The sequence below is a fragment of the Chiloscyllium punctatum genome, chromosome 6 (assembly GCF_047496795.1).
Source record: "Chiloscyllium punctatum isolate Juve2018m chromosome 6, sChiPun1.3, whole genome shotgun sequence".
NCBI lineage: Eukaryota > Metazoa > Chordata > Chondrichthyes > Orectolobiformes > Hemiscylliidae > Chiloscyllium > Chiloscyllium punctatum.
Window position 1 is genome coordinate 27,462,424 of NC_092744.1, and position 18,473 is coordinate 27,480,896.

At 40.0% G+C, this 18,473-nt stretch overlaps 1 protein-coding gene and 1 long non-coding RNA gene across 2 annotated transcripts in view; one reads left to right on the forward strand and one right to left on the reverse strand.

Moving 5' to 3' along the window:
- Positions 1 to 18,473, reverse strand: part of LOC140478800 (tumor protein 63-like) — a 300,795-nt gene that overhangs the window by 153,020 nt on the left and 129,302 nt on the right. The window contains 1 exon segment of the mRNA XM_072572189.1: positions 4,991 to 5,123. Coding sequence (XP_072428290.1) covers positions 4,991 to 5,123 — 133 coding nt within the window.
- The window catches only part of LOC140478801 (uncharacterized), a 216,297-nt gene continuing 198,119 nt past the window's right edge, over positions 296 to 18,473 (forward strand). Inside the window, exon 1 of the long non-coding RNA XR_011960870.1 lies at positions 296 to 2,875. This is a non-coding gene — a long non-coding RNA (uncharacterized lncRNA). The remainder of the gene's footprint in view (positions 2,876 to 18,473) is intronic.

An 18,473-nucleotide genomic window follows, 5' to 3' on the forward strand; every position in this document is an offset into this window, starting at 1 on the left:
GATAGTGAATGGCTCGGAAGGAAATTTGTAGGTAGTGCTTCATGTACTGGCTTCCCTTGTCCTTCTACATGGGAGTGGTCATGAATTCACAACAGTTTGGGATGTAGCCTGTTAAGTGCTGGGGACTTATCAACTTTTAGCCCCATGGATTTCTCCAGTACAACCTCTTACTAATACCAATTGCATTCAACTCTTCGTTCTCTTACGACACTTGGCTCTAATTCTAGGAGGTTTATTGTATTTCCTAAATGACATACAATAATCACTTGTCTTTTCTGGTATTTCTTGATTCCCTGTATTCTTAGAAACTTCCCAATCCTCAGTTTTGTTACTAATTCTTGTTACTGTATAATCTTATACAATTCTTAACTTCCTTTTTCTGTAGAAGGAGTGTATTGAATTTCAGAATACTGAGGGGTATTGCAACATTTAAGAAGAATATGAAATGAGCTAAAGTAGCACTGTTAAGCAAGCTGACATCTATGCAACAGTTCAAGTTTACTTTGATCCAGGAAATCTAGGGACAGTATTGGACTGGTGGAATTGAGGAGTAATAGGGGAAAGAAGCCACTAATCTTTAGGCCCTGTTACAGGAAACACAATATAGGGCAAAGCATACCAAAAATAAACAAAAGATGCTCCCGATAAAGTTACAGTAACAATCATGGGTCACTTTAATGTACTTGTAAATTTGAAAACCAGATTGGCAGCAGTAGCCTGAATGAGGAGCTCATAGTACATTCTCAAGATAGTACATGGTTTGGAGTGAGCAAATTATACAAGGCATCTTATTGTGTAATGTGACTGGATTAATTAATGATTGCAGTGTAAAGGTAGCACATTGGAAATCAAGCCCCCCTATTCATGGAGTTGACATAATTGTTAGAAGATTTAGTCGAACTATTCAATGTTCCAACTTTGTGATGAGGTCAGGTTAAAAGACAACACTCAACAGGTTTCTGCACTTAAGAAAATAACTGCTTATTCTGGTTAAACAAAGTTGGTCCAGAGTAAACAATTACAATTAGGAAATATGAAACACTAACATAATTTTATAACAAACTGTACACCTCCTTAAATTCCCGCTCTGACATAAAGCAGACAGAAAGGCAGACAAGATGTAGATATTAAGCGAGGAAGAGATGAAACAAAAATCAGGGAAACTCAGTTTGACAGAACCAGTCTGGTGTACAGGAGCCGATAGGTTTTTTTCTTTTGGGTCCTTCTGAGTGCCTTTAATTCTTTTCTATTGACACAAGACTGTTTGAATACTGATGCTTTCTTTCATTCACTGGATGAGAATTCATCCTTTTGTTGTGGTTTATTCTCCTTCAACAGAGGATTTGCAGAGAATATTAACAGAAAGACAGGCAGGAGCAGAGTCAGATATTTTGATGCTTTCTTTGCAGGATAAGTGGGTCTCTGCTGCATTGGCCTCACACAAGTTTTGGTTACTTGGTTAGGAGCCAATCAAAATTTCATTGTCAAGTAACCATCCCTTATTTTACAACCCAACAACTCATGGAGTCTGCATTTGCTTTCACTGTTAAAGGACAACGGAAGATTAGATACAACTCTCAGTGGACTTCAGCAACCAAGATTTTTAAAACTGCAACCATCTTTTTGTAAACTCCTGACCTTAAAACAGTACCTTCATTTTTAGTCTACTGTCCAATACTAAAGGAAACAAAAAGAAATGGTGTTTAACCTGCAAAACTCTGCCAACAAGTCAACTTCATCCACAACCTGAACTACAAATCAAAAACTGCAAAACACAGAATACATGAGTCACATCTGTCACTGTATAATAGTAGGTTACAGTACTGGTGGGGACAAGTCTGTCACTGTACAATACCTATTTTACACATTTATCAACCCTTTCGTACCATTAGCAGTCCATTGTCTATTGCTCTGTACACCTTTACTACCTGTTACACTTGTTCCCATTCATGGTATCAACAGCATAAATACCACAATTTTCTACCCCTTCCAGTTCTAAAGAATATCCACAGATACTATCAGATCTGCAGTTTTTCAGCACTTTCTTCTTTCTTTCAGAATCTCAGCATCTGCAGTATTTTTCTGATATGAAGGTATTTTTAAATCATGTTTAGAACTTTCTACAGCAGTATGTGCCTAGACCAAGGAGGAACACATTGTTGGACCTAACTCTCAAAATGCAAAGTAGATCAAGTATCAGTAGGGGAACATTTAGGAGACAGTGATTGTATTACCATAAGGTTAAGGGCAATGGTGGAGATTGAAATGCAACAAAGAGTGAGAAAAATCCAGTGGCCAAGAGCCAACTTCAATGGGGCAAAAATGGAGCTTGGCCAGATAAACGGGAAGGAATGGGCAGCAGCAAAATCTGTAACCGAACAATTGGCTAACTTCAAATATATTGTCGTTTGGGTATAGTCAAGGTGCATCCCCTTAAAAGGGAAAGTAGGACAAACAAATCTAGAACATCCTGATTGACAAAGGAGACAAAATTAAAGAGGTAGTATGCCTAGGACAGATTCAAGCAGAAAATACAACTGAGAACGAAGAAGAATACAAAATGTTTGGGGGAGGAAAAATGCATATTAGAAAAGCAACTGGGGAATTGAGAGAAAGATCAAGATAAAGGCAAATACCAAAGTGTTTGCGAAAAGATTTGTAGCTCAGGTTGAGGTTCTGGATGTAGGTTTGCTCGCTGAGCTGGAAGGTTCATTTACTCAGACCTAAAGCCTGAAAAAAACACATTTATTTTCCCTCAGCAGTTGCTGTAAGCTGTGACGTTTAACCAGTAAGAGACTTTGCAGTTAGTGGAGCATCTGTGCCTCCAGGAAGTAAAGGAACCTGGAAAAGAGAAACTGAAGAACAGAAACACCTGGTAAGTGAAAGGATTCTCTCAGAAAACCTGGTGGATTTAAGATATTGAACTGCTTCCCAGATTTTTTCTTCTACCCATTATACCAAAGTTTTTCGTGCATTTGTGCGTGCATGCATGCGCACATCTGTATAAGGGGAAAGAGGTGTGGATTTTTAACTAGTAGAGTTACATGTCTACAGTTCTCAGTTGGTTACTTGTAGCTAGAATTCATTTGTCATTGTGTTCTGTTAGCTTGGGTACATACAACAGATAAATTGGGCACTTTGTGTACTTTGGTCAGTTTTTTCCTTTGTGACAACTCCAAGAATAGCAGAGCTTGTATTCCAGCGAGACGACACACTGTGGCTTCAATGCCCCATCTTGTATATCTGATAGCCCCTTCTTGGAGGTTTCATTCAGTTGAGTTTAAACTCTCAGCTTCAAATAACCCTTATAGGGTTTCATACAACCTCTTCTGTTCTTGAGCTGTCCTGCACACCAGCTTCAGCCAAGACATCTGCAAATCACCTAGACTGAATGTATCTTTCCCCTCCCCCACCTCCCCACCCCCCCACCCCCAAGCTACGGGTGTATCCCCATGCCAAAATTAAATTCCAGAATCTTTCCTCTGAAAGTCTAACACACGACACTATTACTTTGTTTGCCATTAAGTTCTTCCAATGTAAACCCCATTATTCTTCTGAAAGACTGTCTCTAATCCTGTATTTTTTAAGAAGGAATCAGCATGACTACAAAAATGCTTCAGTTAATCATTAAACTCCTTCAGATGCAGAAAAGCCATAACTGACTACTTCAAAATCCAAAAATAAATTTTATTAAAATTTCTATAAATTGTACAACTTACATCACACAAGGATACTTCAGGAAGCAAGACTGGAAATTGCAGGATGCTGGTCACAATCCTTCAATCTTCCCTCGACTCAGGGGAAGTAACAGAAGACTAAAGAAAATTGTAAAATCATATTTTTGCCCAAGAGGACAGACATTTGTTACTCTGGTGGCAGCAGGGTAGTCAGCATTCAATCTGTAGAGGACAGTTTGTCAGCCTTAAGGACATGTCCTGCAATTACAGATCTGCCGACTTCACTCATAGAAACATAGAATCCCTACAGTGTGGAAGCAGGCTACGTAGCCCATCGAGTCAACACCTAACCCCGGAACAGCATCCCATCGCCACACCCACCCCTGGCTTTATCCCTGTAACCCTGCATTTCTTATGACTAATTCTAGCCTGCACAGCTTTGGACTGTGGAAAGAAGCCGGATCACCCGAGGAAATCCACGCACACAGAGAATATGAAAACTCCACACAGCTATCACAGTGTGGAATTGAATCCAGGTCCCTGGCACTAAGGCAGCAGTGCAAACCACCGAGCCACCATGCCACACAATTTTATTTTAGAACCTCACAATATGCTCTCTGCCTGAACCAGGCAACCACATATGCTCCCTGCTGCACATTGCTCTTAATATGGTCAGCAGTCCCTCATTCAAAGGTGACATCTAATCAGGATTGTGAGCAAACTGCCCTGGGTCTTCATGTGACTGACAACTCCATTCGGTTCAAATCCCAGGCCAGCCACTAACCACTCCAGTTCCACACCTAAACTAGACAATAAACTGTCACCTACAGACTGAATGCTGACCACCCTACTGCCACATTGAATCCCAGACACTCAAATGACCATTCTAAATTTTGAGAGGGACCACTGATATATGCCAGGTCACACCAATCTCCAGACAATCTGGGGGCCTATCATCCTATTATTCCTGACATGTATGTCACACACAATCTCTCCAACCGTTGCAAAACTCCCTTTTCATGTGTCCAAATAGCTGTCAGGTTATCAGGTGAGGTAATCAACGTAAATATCTTTGAGTGCCCAAGACAGAATGCCACCATCATTTTTAAAGTCTCTGGAGTCAGTCCGACAGAGTGAAAATTCAGTCAGTTTACCACATGGCTTCTTGATATAGATATAATTGGTATTTTAAGCACAGTCTTTATTACATTAAAATCATTTACTATGATGAAAACCAAAACAGTGAACATCCTGGTACGAAAGTGAGTTATCAGAATAAGTTATTGTCAGCACTACAGTGAGCCTACACTCACCCACATTGGGTCCAAGGGTTCCATATCTTGCATGCGCACCACATCCATGCTGATCTCAATTCTGTTGCCTGGCACCCCCTCATGTGGTTCATCGCTGAAAGACAGGTCAATCGGCTGGACATTTAAAACTGGTCTGCAAAATAGAAATGAACAATCACATAAGGGTAAAACATAAAAACTTCTTTATTCTCATCTGTCTGAAAATGCAAAACGTTTCTTTCAACACAACAGTTCATTCTCTAAATTATTAATTCAGGCCTCTGAGCATAAAGTCAGGATCAACTGCATGGAGGGTCACTCAGTAATCTCTGCTCCTAACTCCTCTGCATATCAAGCAGTAGAGTTCTATGCTTTTGATATATAGGTATCTGTTGTGGTGTAGGAAATTGGGGCAGTGAACTAGTGCACAGAAAGGTTTCAAAAACAGAAATGAAGGAAGTATCTGATAACCTGTTGGCTAATGCTGTTTGGAGGACTTGTTGCTCTAAATACTGGGAAGACCTGTATGACATAGAAAGGTCTCGATATAAACAAAGCAATAACAGCAGATCATCTGCTTCTGGAAGAGGGGATAAACATTTTTAAAAAGGTAATGCATGGATATAAAGCAACTAGTCAAAATCGGAGCTCTATTTTGAGGAATACAAGGCAGACTAGTGTGTGACATAAGCATGTTTTATAGATTTCTTTTTCTGGATAAATCTAGTACAAGACACTTGGGAGAACTCCTCCCCCTCTTCTTTCAAACGGTAGCCACGCAATCTATTCACCCTGACACTGGAGATATGGCTTTCAGTTTAACACAACCTGAAAGCACCATCTCCAATAGTGCAGTGTTCCCTCAATACTGTAGTCAGCTTACATCGTATTGAGTGACTGAAGTACAACCTTAACCTATGACCTCTGTTTCAGAGATGAATGCATTATCCATGGAACCAAAACTGATACTTCAAAGCTGACCTAGAAGCAGAATTGTGCAGAAATAATACACAAATACACATAACTGTGCAAACGTCATTGCTTCTTATTCCATTTGTGGGAGGTTATGTGATCTAACCACAATAGACAAAGATTATTTTAATCTTGACTTGAAATGTCAGCCTGACTTCCGAATTGGATTATAATTTGTGACAGGCTTCCTCATATCAGCCATATTACTAACTATAACTCCTGTGAGAATGTCATGTAGAATGCTGAAATTAAAATATCTTGCTAGACCAGCCTCTGCAAGTTGAATGCATTTATGCCATTGGGTTAGGGTGGTCCCCTTCATTACACATGGGGATTTCTCTTTGCTAACTTAAATTTTTTGTTCTGTTTTGTCTCCTGGTTGGATTGTGCATTAGACAATATAAAAAGAGTCTGCAATCAGCAGTAGAGAACTTTTACTTTTTTCAAACTGAAAACTTTATTAAAAATTCATTCTTGGGATGTATTGTCCAACTCGAACAGAAGAAAGAAGTGGTGAGTTTGCCACCATGAAGTTCTGCAATCCTTGGGATGCAGGAACACCTCTTGAACTGTTCCAGGACTGCAACAATGAAGGATCTGTTCCAAGTCAGGATGGTCTGTAGCTTGGAAGTTGCAGATGTTTGTGCTCCCATGTATTATTTGTATTCAAGTTTCTAGGTGATATAGGTCACAGATTTGGAAAGTGCTGCCAAGAGGCCTTGGTGAGTTGCTGCAATGCATTTTGTACTTGGTACTCGCGGTTGTGACTAGGCTTCAGTGATGAAGGTCATGAGTTTAGAAAGTGCTGAACTGGGTGCCAATCAAGTCCTGGCTGGTTACAGGTGCAATCCATCCAGGCAAGTGGAGAGAAATCCATCATACTCCTGATTTGTAGATAGTACACAGGGCACAAGAGAGCAGGCAAGCAAGGGCTCATGAAGACCTATAAACTTCTAACAGGACTAGGTAAACATAGGAAAGAGGAGTGGTGGGTGCATGAAATACATGTCCAGCAGTGGTAGCAGAGTCCAATACATTTGGGACATTTAAGCAGCTCTTGGATAGGCACATAAAAGATAGTACAATGAAGAATTTGTCAGTTAGCTGGATCTTCAAGTAGGAAAAAAGGTCAGCACAACATAGAGGGCTGAAGAACCGGTACGTTACTGCGCTGTGCTGTTCTTTGTTCTATGTTCTATGACTAGGCAGTTTAAAACAGTCTAAGGATAGAGACTAAGTAGATTCAGATGAGAAACTTCTTTATCCAGAGTGTGATGAGTCTGTGGAATTTTCTGCCATAAAGTGGTTTCAAGAAGTATTTATAGTCTGTCCACTAAATAGATCAAAGGATACGGGAGAAAGTGGGAATAGGATACTGAATTGGATGATCAGCATGATCATGCCAAATGGCAAAGCAGGTTCAAAGGGCTGAATAGCACATTCCAGCTCTTATTTTCTAGGTTTCTATGGTAAATGTAGCTTTTTCGTAAAACAATAATAGAGCATTAGGAACATCAGAAAGATGGACAAGTACAAAGCATCCTTGGTTGACTTTACCAGTGGGAAAGTTAGCCTGAAATTCTTTTGGATAGCCTGAGTTTTGAAATCCATAATCCAGAAAAGTTGACCTTGTTCAATGTTGAAACGTAGACAGTAGTGAGTGTGAGAATCATTGCCACAAGAATTGGTTGATCAGCACAGATGCATTCATACAGAAGTGACAGAAGTAAATGAGGGAGAAATGAATAAAAGGATCAATTAAAGGTCAAATGCTGAGCAATGGAAGATCACCTGCAGGAAACTTAGGCTGTACTCTCCTAATTTAGCCATGAGGCAAGTTCGGAGACCAAAGAGAAAGGAGCCTTGCCTTTTGCAATTGTCCAATAGACTTGAAATTCTTTCAAAAGCGGAAGAACTGTAAATGTTGCAAATCAGAAATGAACATAAATGCTGGAAAAGCTCAGCAGGACAGGCCAGTTCTGAGGAAGGGTCACCAAACCTGAAACATCAACTGATTTCTTTTCATAGATACTGCCAGACCTGCTGAGTGTTTCCAGCAATATGTTTGTTTTTGTAGTTCTCAGTTTATTTGGATGAGAGTGGGTCTGCTGCGTAGATCAGCAAAATGACCATGGGGGACCATGGTTCAAAAGTCAATTTAATTTTGGGAAGCAAAAAGGAATGTGGTAGTGGGGAATAGTATGACCTTAAGGATTGAATTTATCCTTGCAGAAAAGTATAAACGTCCAGGCAGCTGCATTGCATGTCCAGTGCAAGGATTTATCCTCATCCATCACTTTTGCATTTCCACTCACTTTTTTATTCCATCACCTTTAACTTTCCTCAAGTTAGTTGTGGGGCACTGTATCAAGCATCTCCTGAAGGTCCATGTACACTATGAAAAGCATAGCCCTCATCAAGCTTGTTACTCCTCAAAAAACTCCAGCAAATTAGTTTAGCACCATTCCTCCCTTAGAGATCCATGCTGACTCTTATGAATCAATTCTTTTCTAATTCTATCCCAAATAATTGTCTGGAGAAGCTTTCTTATGACTGAAGTTAAATTAACTGGTCTACAAGGCATTCAGAATCCTTCAATGCATCTCATCTGGTCCTGAGCTTTGTCACTTTTAGGAATTAACAGTCTATCTAACACTTTTAAAACCAAATTTTGAACCCTCGAACTCTTCTCATGAGAATTTCCTCCTGTCACCATGGTGTGGGTAGTCTCACTCTCTTTGGTAAACACAGATTTAAAGCATTTAATACCTCAGCCATGCTTCCTGCAAAAATAAAAAGTCTCTTTTTGGTCCCTTACCTTTTACTTTTAACCCATACAGGCTTAGAGAAGACTTTTAGACATCCCTTTATGTTAGCTTAGTCAGTTCAAGGATTTAGGCATCAAATTCAGAAATAGAACCTCAAACAAACAGTCATAACCTCTAGGTCATAAACTGAACCATGCGAAAAATTGCATAAATCAGATTAGGGATTAAAGCATGACATAAAAGATAGCTGTGGGATAAGTGGATTTTGATTCATGGGACAGTGGCATCAGTACTGAGCAAAGTGGGATCAGAACTGTTGGGATGGCCTCTACCTAACCAGTGCTCACACAACACCAGGATGTAGTCCAGCAGGTTTATTTGAAATCACAAGCTTTTGGAGCACTGCTCCTTCGTCAGATAAAATCTTCACTTGATGGAGCAGCAGCACTCCACAAGCTTGTGATTTCAAATAAACCTGTTGGACTATAACCTGACGTCATGTGACTTGACTCATTCCACATCAGTTCAATACCAGCTTCTCCACATCATGATCAGTGCTGAGGCTGGTGCTTTTGCAAGTTGCATTATGAATCAAGTAGAGAAAATGTTATACTCAATAGTGAGATCAAGGCATCAAATTTGAGAGACAATAAATTGAGTATAGGTCGGTCTGCTATAAATGCATGTTTTGTTAACACAAATTCACTGTAACATGATTGCTGAATTGGGGACACTGTTTCTAAAGTGTAAACTTTTAAAACATGCGTTGGCTGTAACACAATTACATCGCCCACACTAAGTGCTGTTTCTAAAGCATAATTGCACAAGAACGTAACCATCACATTATAGAAGAACTACCTGTACAGACAAGACAAAACCGATTGGCATTAATTTCCCATATTAATACCGAGTGTCACAGGAAGAAACATACACTACTCTAAGAGCCACAAATCTAAGCAAAGCAGCTGAATAAAAAATGAGAATGAAAACTTTGCATTTCAATGCACATAGCATTTCAAACAAAACAGATGAAATAAGCACATAAATAGAAATAAATATGAACCGGGAGCAAATACAAATATGATTGCAGCACAACATGCATTGGGACCTGAATCACGAAAGGTACATGACATTTAGAAAAGATAATAGACTAGAAGAGGAGGAGGGGTGGCTCTGTAAATTAATGACGTTAGCATAACAGAGAGGAGTACCCAAGTTCAAGAAACTAGGATGTGGATTTAGGTTAAGGTGAAAAATGATAAAGGGCAAGTAGTTACATGTGGGAGGAGTGTAAAGCCCCCACGATAACACCACGGTAGGGTGGATCAGAAAAGGAAAAGATAATGGGAGTTCGTCAGAAAGGCATGACAATCCTAACAGATTAAGCTAGACGGGCAAAAATAATCTAGTTGAGGAGTTCATAGAATGTTTTTGGCATACTTTCTCAGGACAATTATTTAGTAGAAGTATTTGGATATGCACTTGCAATTCCAAGGCATATGATGCTCTAGTTCAAGAGCTGGAAAAAAGGGATTAGAATAGGTCAGAAGCCATTTTTGAACTGGACAAATATGACGAGCCCAAGAGTTTTTTTTGTGCTGCAGATCTCTATGACTCCATGATTATGAGCAACATGTTCTAGAACCAGAGACTAGCCTATATAAAGTCTATATTGTGCAAGAAAAACATAGTAAATGAGTCAACATGAAGCCACCTTGAGACAGCAGTGACGGTAACATAATTAAATTCTACATTCAGTTTGAAGGAGGGGGGGAATGGGTCAAGGACTATATTTTTATTCCCCATACTTAAATAAAAGGAACAACAAGGACACAAAAAGAACTGGCTGAGAATGAATTTGCAAACTAAGTTAAAAGATAAGTCTATCAAGATACAATAGCATATATTAAATGGGATTTTTAGAAAGCAATTGATAAGTTCAAAGGAATCAGGAACATCGCAAAGGAATGGACCCAAATGATCCACGGTTACGTAAAAAGGTTAAGATGGTCTCAAACAAAGAAGAAACAATGTTGCAAACACAGTTTGAAGTCAGAATATTTGGTAGAATATACAAGATAGACAAAATATTTAAAATATTACCAAACATGTTACTTCCTTAAATAACTACATTGATGAAACATTATTTAACATTCAAAACTAAGAAAAATAAAAACAGGAGTTTTTATAAATATTTACAAAAGGAAACAGTTAACTATCGGATGAGCCTCGAGAATTAGTAATGGAATAAAGAGATGGTCGTTGAACTGAACAGGTATTTTGCATCCACCTTCATTACAGCTGATTAAGTAATATTTCTGCTTCGGAGATAAGTCAGGAAATGGGAGGGAGAAATTCAGGAAAACTCATTCAGAGAGGTAAGTGATCCCATGTAAAATATTGGAGCTGCGGGCTGACAGCACCTAGAAACTTGATGGACTTCAGCTTGGGGCCTTGAAAGAAGTGGCTAGTAAGATGCAAAAGGGTTTAATTTATGGAAACTCCCAAGATTTAGAGAAGGTTACCGCTATATTGGAAAGAAACAAATATTTTAAAAGAGTGACAAATAAAGTGGGAAACTACAAGGTAGTTAGTGTAACATCAAGCAAAGGGAAACATTAGAAACTGTTAATAAAAAGGTTATAGCAGGGCACTTGGAGATGGTCAAGATAATCAGGGAAGGTCAAGATATTTTTTGAATGTTAAATAATATTTCATCAATGCAGCTATTTAAGGAAATAACATGTGTTATGAATAAGGAGGACTAATGAGTGTCTAATAGCTAGATTTCCTGAAAATATTTGGTAAGGTGTCAGATCAAATTATTATGGAAAGTAAAAGCTCAGTGTATTTGCACTACATTGACATGGACAGAAGGGTGATTGGCTAGCAAGAAGCAGACAGCAGGTGTAAATGGGTCTTTTTCAGGATGGCAGGATGCAACAAGCAGTGTGCCAATGATCTAGCTGTCAGAGTAGTAGGCTTAAGACACTACTCTGAGTGACTCAGTAAATTCCTGACATTGGGATGACAGATTTCCAACAACTACAACAATCTTCCATAGTTATAAACACAGGAACAAGAGGTGGCCATTCAGCCCATTGAACCTGCCCTACTATTCAATGATTATAACTGATCAAATACTTCAATGCTTTTTACCTACCCAATGCCCATAACCGTGTACTCTATTTGTATTCATAAACTTATCATTCACTACCTTAAACATACTCGAAGACTGCACTGCCACTATGTTTTAATGATGGGACTTCAACTTTTAACAATTTATATAAATGACTTTGATGAAGGGATGAAAGGTACAGATGCTAATTTGTTGACGGCACCAAGTTGTGAAAATGCCATAAGACTACTTAAAGCTACATAAAAATTCTCAGTAATCACCTTATTTCAGGAAGGATGCAAATGTATTAGACATGTTTCAGAGCAGGCTTACCAAGATAATAGCTCAAATAAGAGGTCTTAGGAGGAAAGACAGGACAGGACATTACCACCTGCTGCAGGTGACTTAAGTAAGAGGCAACTTGGTTGAAACATTCAAGATCCTAAGTGGTCTTGACAGATGCAGGGAGAATATTTTCTCTTCAAAGAATTTAGAACAGGAATGAGATAATTGAAATATATTTAGACACGAACTGCTTCAGTAGCTCACCCATTGAGAATGATGCAGAACTTTATACAATCAATGAACATCCCCATTTCTGACATTATAATGAAAGGAAGATCAATGATACATCTACAGAAAATGACTGGGCTTAGGACACTACCCAGAGCGACTTAGTAAATTCCTGATGTTGCAATGACAGATTTCCAACAAGTACAACAATCTTCCATGGTTTTAAATATAGGAACAAGAGAATGCCATTCAGCCTGTTGAGCCTGCCCTACTATTCAATTATCATAGCTGATTGAACACTTCAATGCTTTTTACTTACCCAATCCCTATAATCCTGCACTCCATTTGTATTCATAAATTTATCAATCTCTACTTTAAACATACTCCTAGACCGAGCTTCCACGGTCCTTGGTGGTAGAGAATTCTTAAGGTTTACAACAATCTAAGCAAAAAGAATTTCAAATGGCATTCGGCTCCTTAATTTTAAAATGTGCACCCTGGTCTAGACTCCTTAATTTTGGGAAACATCTTATTCTCATCTACTGTCTGTCCTTTAAGTATTTTGCTAGTTGCAATGAACTTCATTTTTCAAAATTGTAGACAGCACAGGTCCAGTTTGCCCAATCTCTCTTCATAAAGCTACCTGTTGTCCAGGGACAAGTCTGCCAAATCTTCATTGCACTCCTTTAAAAGATAATATTGTCTTTGCAGAGATAAACTGACCAAACCTGTACACATCATTCCAAGACTGGTCTAACCAAGTTCATATACAATTGAAACAAGACTTCACTACTCCTGCATTCAAATCCTCTTACAATAAAGACTATACTGTTAGCCTCCAGAACAGTTTGCTGCACTGGCAGGTTATTCTTCTGTAACGTATTAATCAGACCACCTAGGTCCCTTTGTACATTTGTACTTTCTAATCCTTATCATTTAAGAAATACTTTGCACATTTGTTCTTCCGAACAAAGTGGGAAAACTTCACATTTTTCCACATTATATTTAATCTGGTTCTAGGTGTGAGTACAGCCAGCACAGAGGTTTTCCTCCCAATTTCCATTAACTCTAATTTTGATATAGTTGTTTGATGTCACATGCATGGAGACTCATGGGTAATAATTAGCTAGGTGGGAATTGTTGTGATTTGTGTGCACTAGCAAAATCGGAGGAACTTTTCACTTTGAATGGTAAATGCCAGAGTTATTGTTATACTGGAACAGCTTTGCGAGATATGCAGCTCATTCAGTAGCACAAGTCTTCAGTACTATTGGCAGTAAATTGTCAGGTCCATGACATTTACAGTACAGGGAGAGCAGAGAGGTTCCAGCGGCTGACAGGCAACAGACCAGTGTGGAACTCGGCAGCAAACGTGCAGAGGTCCCAGAAGCAGGTATGGGACTTGGAAGCAGAGGCAAAGAGGTTAAAAGGAACAGTGAGAGCAAAGTATCTCAGAAGCATACAAACCAGCAGCGGACCCTTGTGAGACAGCAGCAGCAGAGGTAAGATGAAAAGGAGCAATGAGTCTGGAGAAGTGCCAGAAGCTGACAGACCTTCCACACCCAACAGAAGGGTTTCAAAAAAAAAAATCAAGGGATGAGTCACAGCAGATTAAGTGGGTAATTCCTCATTTCTTATGAACCCAACATAGATTTATGTGAAAACAGTAACTACACCTTAAGATTAGATTAGATTACTTAGTGTGGAAACAGGCCCTTCGGCCTAACAAGTCCACACCGACCCGACGAAGCTCAACCCATCCATACCCCTACATTTACCCCTTACCATGTTCTTCCATCATGCTTAAAATTAGACATTCTGGCATGTCATTTCTCAAAAAAAATCCATAAAATTAAAAGTCAAGAGATTATCATCCCATTCCAGTATTTTTGTAGTTCTGAAGATGTGGCATTAAACTATACCTTTGCTCCATACAGGTCACAATTTTTCATATGTAATTTTGCTGTGGTTCTCAATACAACTCCTGTAGTGTCACACTGGAATACATAATTCTCCAGAATAGCCTGACCCTTACGAATACAGAGAATACCCTCTGTCTTTACATAATGATAATGAGCATCTCAGAACTTCAAAATTAAATTTCTTTGTTTAATATAATTGAGAGGATCTGGTTATTTGATGGACAGAAACAACAATAAGGGCGGTACGGTGGCTCAGTAATGAGCACTGCTGCCTCACAGCACCAGGGTCCCAGGTTCAATTTCAGCCTTGGGCGACTGTGTGGAGTTTGCACATTCTCCCAGTATCTGCGTGGGTTTCCTCCAGAGGGATGCACTGTCCAAAGATGGGCAGGTCAGGTGAATTGGCCATGCTAAATTGCCCATAGTGATAGGTGCATAAGTCAGAGGGGGGTGGGTTACTCTTCGGAGGATCAGTGTGGACTGGTTGGGCTGAAGGGCCTGTTTTCACACTGTAGGGAATCTAATCTAATAGGCTTTTTCAAGCCTATACATCTGTTTTAATTCATTCGTGGGATAGGTGCCTCTGGCTGGTCAGCACTTATTGCCTGTCCCTAGTTGCCCTTGAGAAGGTGATGGTGAGCTGCCTTCTTGAACAGTAGTCCACTTACTCTAGGTTGATCCATAATGCCTTTAGGGAAGCAATTCCAGAATTTTGACCCAGTGACAGTTAAGGAACGGCAATATATTTTCAAGTTATGATTGTGTGGGGTTTGGTAAACTTGGTGTGCCCATGTATCTGCTGCCATTCCAGATGGGAGTGGTTGTTGTGGTTCTGTTCACCAAGCTGGGAATTTGTCTTGCAAACGTTTCGTCCCCTGTCTAGGTGACATCCTCAGTGCTTGGGAGCCTCCTGTGAAGCGCTTCTGCGCTGTTTCCTCTGGCATTTGTAGTGGCCCGTCTCTGCTGCTTCCAGTTGTCAGTTCGAGCTGTCCGCTGTAGTGGCCGGTATATTGGGTCCAGGTCGATGTGTTTGTTGATAGAGTTTGTGGATGAGTGCCATGCCTCTAGGAATTCCCTGGCTGTTCTCTGTTTGGCTTGCCCTATAATGGTGGTGTTGTCCCAGTCGAATTCATGTTGCTTGTCATCTGTGTGTGTGGCTACTAAGGATAGCTGGTCGTGTCGTTTCGTGGCTAGTTGGTGTTCGTGTATACGGATCGTTAGCTGTCTTCCTGTTTGTCCGATGTAGTGTTTTGTGCAGTCCTTGCATGGGATCTTGTACACTACATTAGTTTTGCTCATGTTGGGTACCGAGTCCTTCGTTCTGGTGAGTTGTTGTCGGAGAGTGGCTGTTGGTTTGTGTGCTGTTATGAGTCCTAGTGGTCGCAGTAGTCTGGCTGTCAGTTCAGAAATGCTCCTGATGTATGGTAGTGTGGCTAGTTCTTTGGGTTGCGGCATGTCCTCGTTCCGTTGTCTCTCCCTTGGGCATCTGTTGATGAAATTGCGAGGGTAACCGTTTTTGGTGAATACCTGGTATAGGTGTTCCTCTTCCTCTTTTTGCAGTTCTGGTGTACTGCAGTGTGTTGTGGCCCTTTTGAATAGTGTCCTGATGCAACTTTGTTTGTGTGTGTTGGGGTGGTTGCTTTCATAGTTTAGGACTTGGTCGGTGTGTGTGGTTTTCCTGTAAACCTTCGTGGTGAATACTCCGTTCGGTGTTCTCTGTACCTGATGGGAGTGGTTGCAGGCTTGGAAGTCAGAATAAGGTTAAAATAAATGCAAGGGTCCAACTCTGAGTTAAGGAATGTCTGGGAAACTCAGACCTGTACCATGCAAGAGATCCTAGATACTCCTGGTAGTCCAAATAACCATAGGCACAGGAGATGCCACTGGTTGGAGCAACTTAAGCTTCAGAGCCTACAGCTCAAGTGGCAGCAATGGACAAAATGGTACATTCAAGGGGCTCATGAATAACAGGTTTTAGGAGGAGATGGTCACTCTGCAGCTTAGGGAATTACAAGCCAAGAGGGAATAGGTGGCCACCAGATAAAACAACTGCAGTAAGCAGAGTGGTGAGGCAATTCCTTGTGGGTGCACCTCACTTGCAAACTGTTTCTGGGCTATGGAAAATATTCAGAGATCATGAACAGAGTCCAAACACAAGAATTGAGAACACCAAGATCTTGCAAGGAAGAGAGTTCAGAGAGTTAGGGAAGAGGTTGAAAAGCAGAACTCCAAAAGGTAGCAAGTTCAGGATCACTCAGTGCCACACAGTAGTGGATACAGGAATAGAAGGATAGAGCAGATGAATGCATGGCTGGAGCGATGGTGTAAGGAGGAGGCCTCGAGTTTGAAGGGGAGCATATAGGTAGGTAGAGTTTTGGACAAACAGATTAGCAGCGGAAATCTTTAGCACCAAAAAGGGTAAAATAGGGTGAGGCAGTTGTTATACTTGTGGAAGTGTAGCAGAGAGGATATTGAATCAAAAGAGTAGCTCAAGGTTAAATAAGAGAATTCAATAATTCTGCATTAGCCTAACAATACCTAGAGAAGAGGTTGGGCAGATGTTAAGGATATGAAATGGTTTAGGTTTTTTTTTTAAAATATCTGACCACTGATGTGCAATGGCAAAATTATCCAATGAGGTTTTAAATTGCTCATATAGTACAGAAATGCATTTCTGGAGCATTTCCACTGTTATATGGTGAAGGTCTAGCATACAGCCTTGTATATAATTTCAACGATCTGGTTCTATCAAATTTTGTCAGGGATCAGAAGTAAAACCTACTCAACAACAAATAACAGGGCACAGCAAAACATGAGAATGAGATAGAAAGGTTGACATGCCCTGACTTGCCAGAAAGAGAGACTTGCTTCTGTTACAAAGGAAAAGGATTTTGTTATGGGGCAACTGCAAACACATTTAGCTTTACATTCATGGAATAGCTGAAAATCTAAGGATTGTAGGAATTCTGAATAAACAGCCAATTTACTTGGTGGTTATGACCACAGGTCTCTGCTATGATGTAGGCTCCTTGCCATGGCATTCCTAATTGATATCAATTTGCCATGGATGCAACTGGTAAATTCCATCCATGATCTCAGATCCATCAGACTAGTGGCAGATCTGCAAAATCCAAACAAGTGGCACATAGAACATTAAATTCTCAGTGAAGCACAAACTACATTATTCAAATATACTGAAGCTAGGCACATCTCCTTTCCCAAACTACTGACTATTAATCAAACTTGGGGATGGGCCAAATGACTAAATTTTTTTAAAAAATCATGACTTTAAATCAAAGAAATTCTCCAAAATCTAAGGGTCAATTAGACTCTAAATGTCAGCTCTTTTCTCTCCTTCCAGATGTTGCCAGACTTGCTGAAATTTTCTCTTTTGGCTCCAAAATCTAACATTATTTCAACGTTTTGCAATAAGATGGAATTTCGTTGAAAGATTCACAGAAAGACACAGACTGGGAGATGAATAAGACCTTTCTCTGGTATTTTCTGATTGCCTGCTTTCAAAGTCACTGTTTCACACCGTTTCACTTTAATGTTGATAAATAATTAGGACCAGAAATCTTGCACAGCATTGCACGATTTGTTATAACACTGCTTACACAGTTTATTACATGAATCAATTGATGCCATTTTGGCGCATCCTCTCCCCCTCTCAGACTGGAGGCTAGGCAAAACCTTTCAACTTGTAGTTTCTTCTGTTGTCACACCACTGAGATCTACAGCAGAAAACTCCTAGCTACCCTCACCAGATAGGCAGCACGTCAGACAATATTTATCCCCTCAGAAGGAATTCTGGATCTGGTATTGTGTAACGAACCAGAATTGGTCAGAGACCTCAAAATGGAGGAGCCATTGGGAAGTAGTGACCATAATACAATAAGCTTCAGTCAGCAATTTGAGGGGGGAGAGGGAACATTCGGAAGTGACAGTACTTCTGTTGAATAAAGGGAACTATGGAGCTTTGAGGGAGGAGCTGGCCAAAGTTCAGTGGTGCAATACCTTAGCAGGGATGACTGTGGAGGAATAATGGCGGATATTTCTTTGTATAATGCAGAAGTTGCAGGATCAGTTCATTCCTAAAAAGAAAGAAAGATCCCAAGAGGAGGCATGGGCAGCCATGGCTGACAAGGGAAGATAAGAAGCATATAAGGTTAAAAGAGAAAAAGTATAACACAGCAAAGATAAGTGGGAAA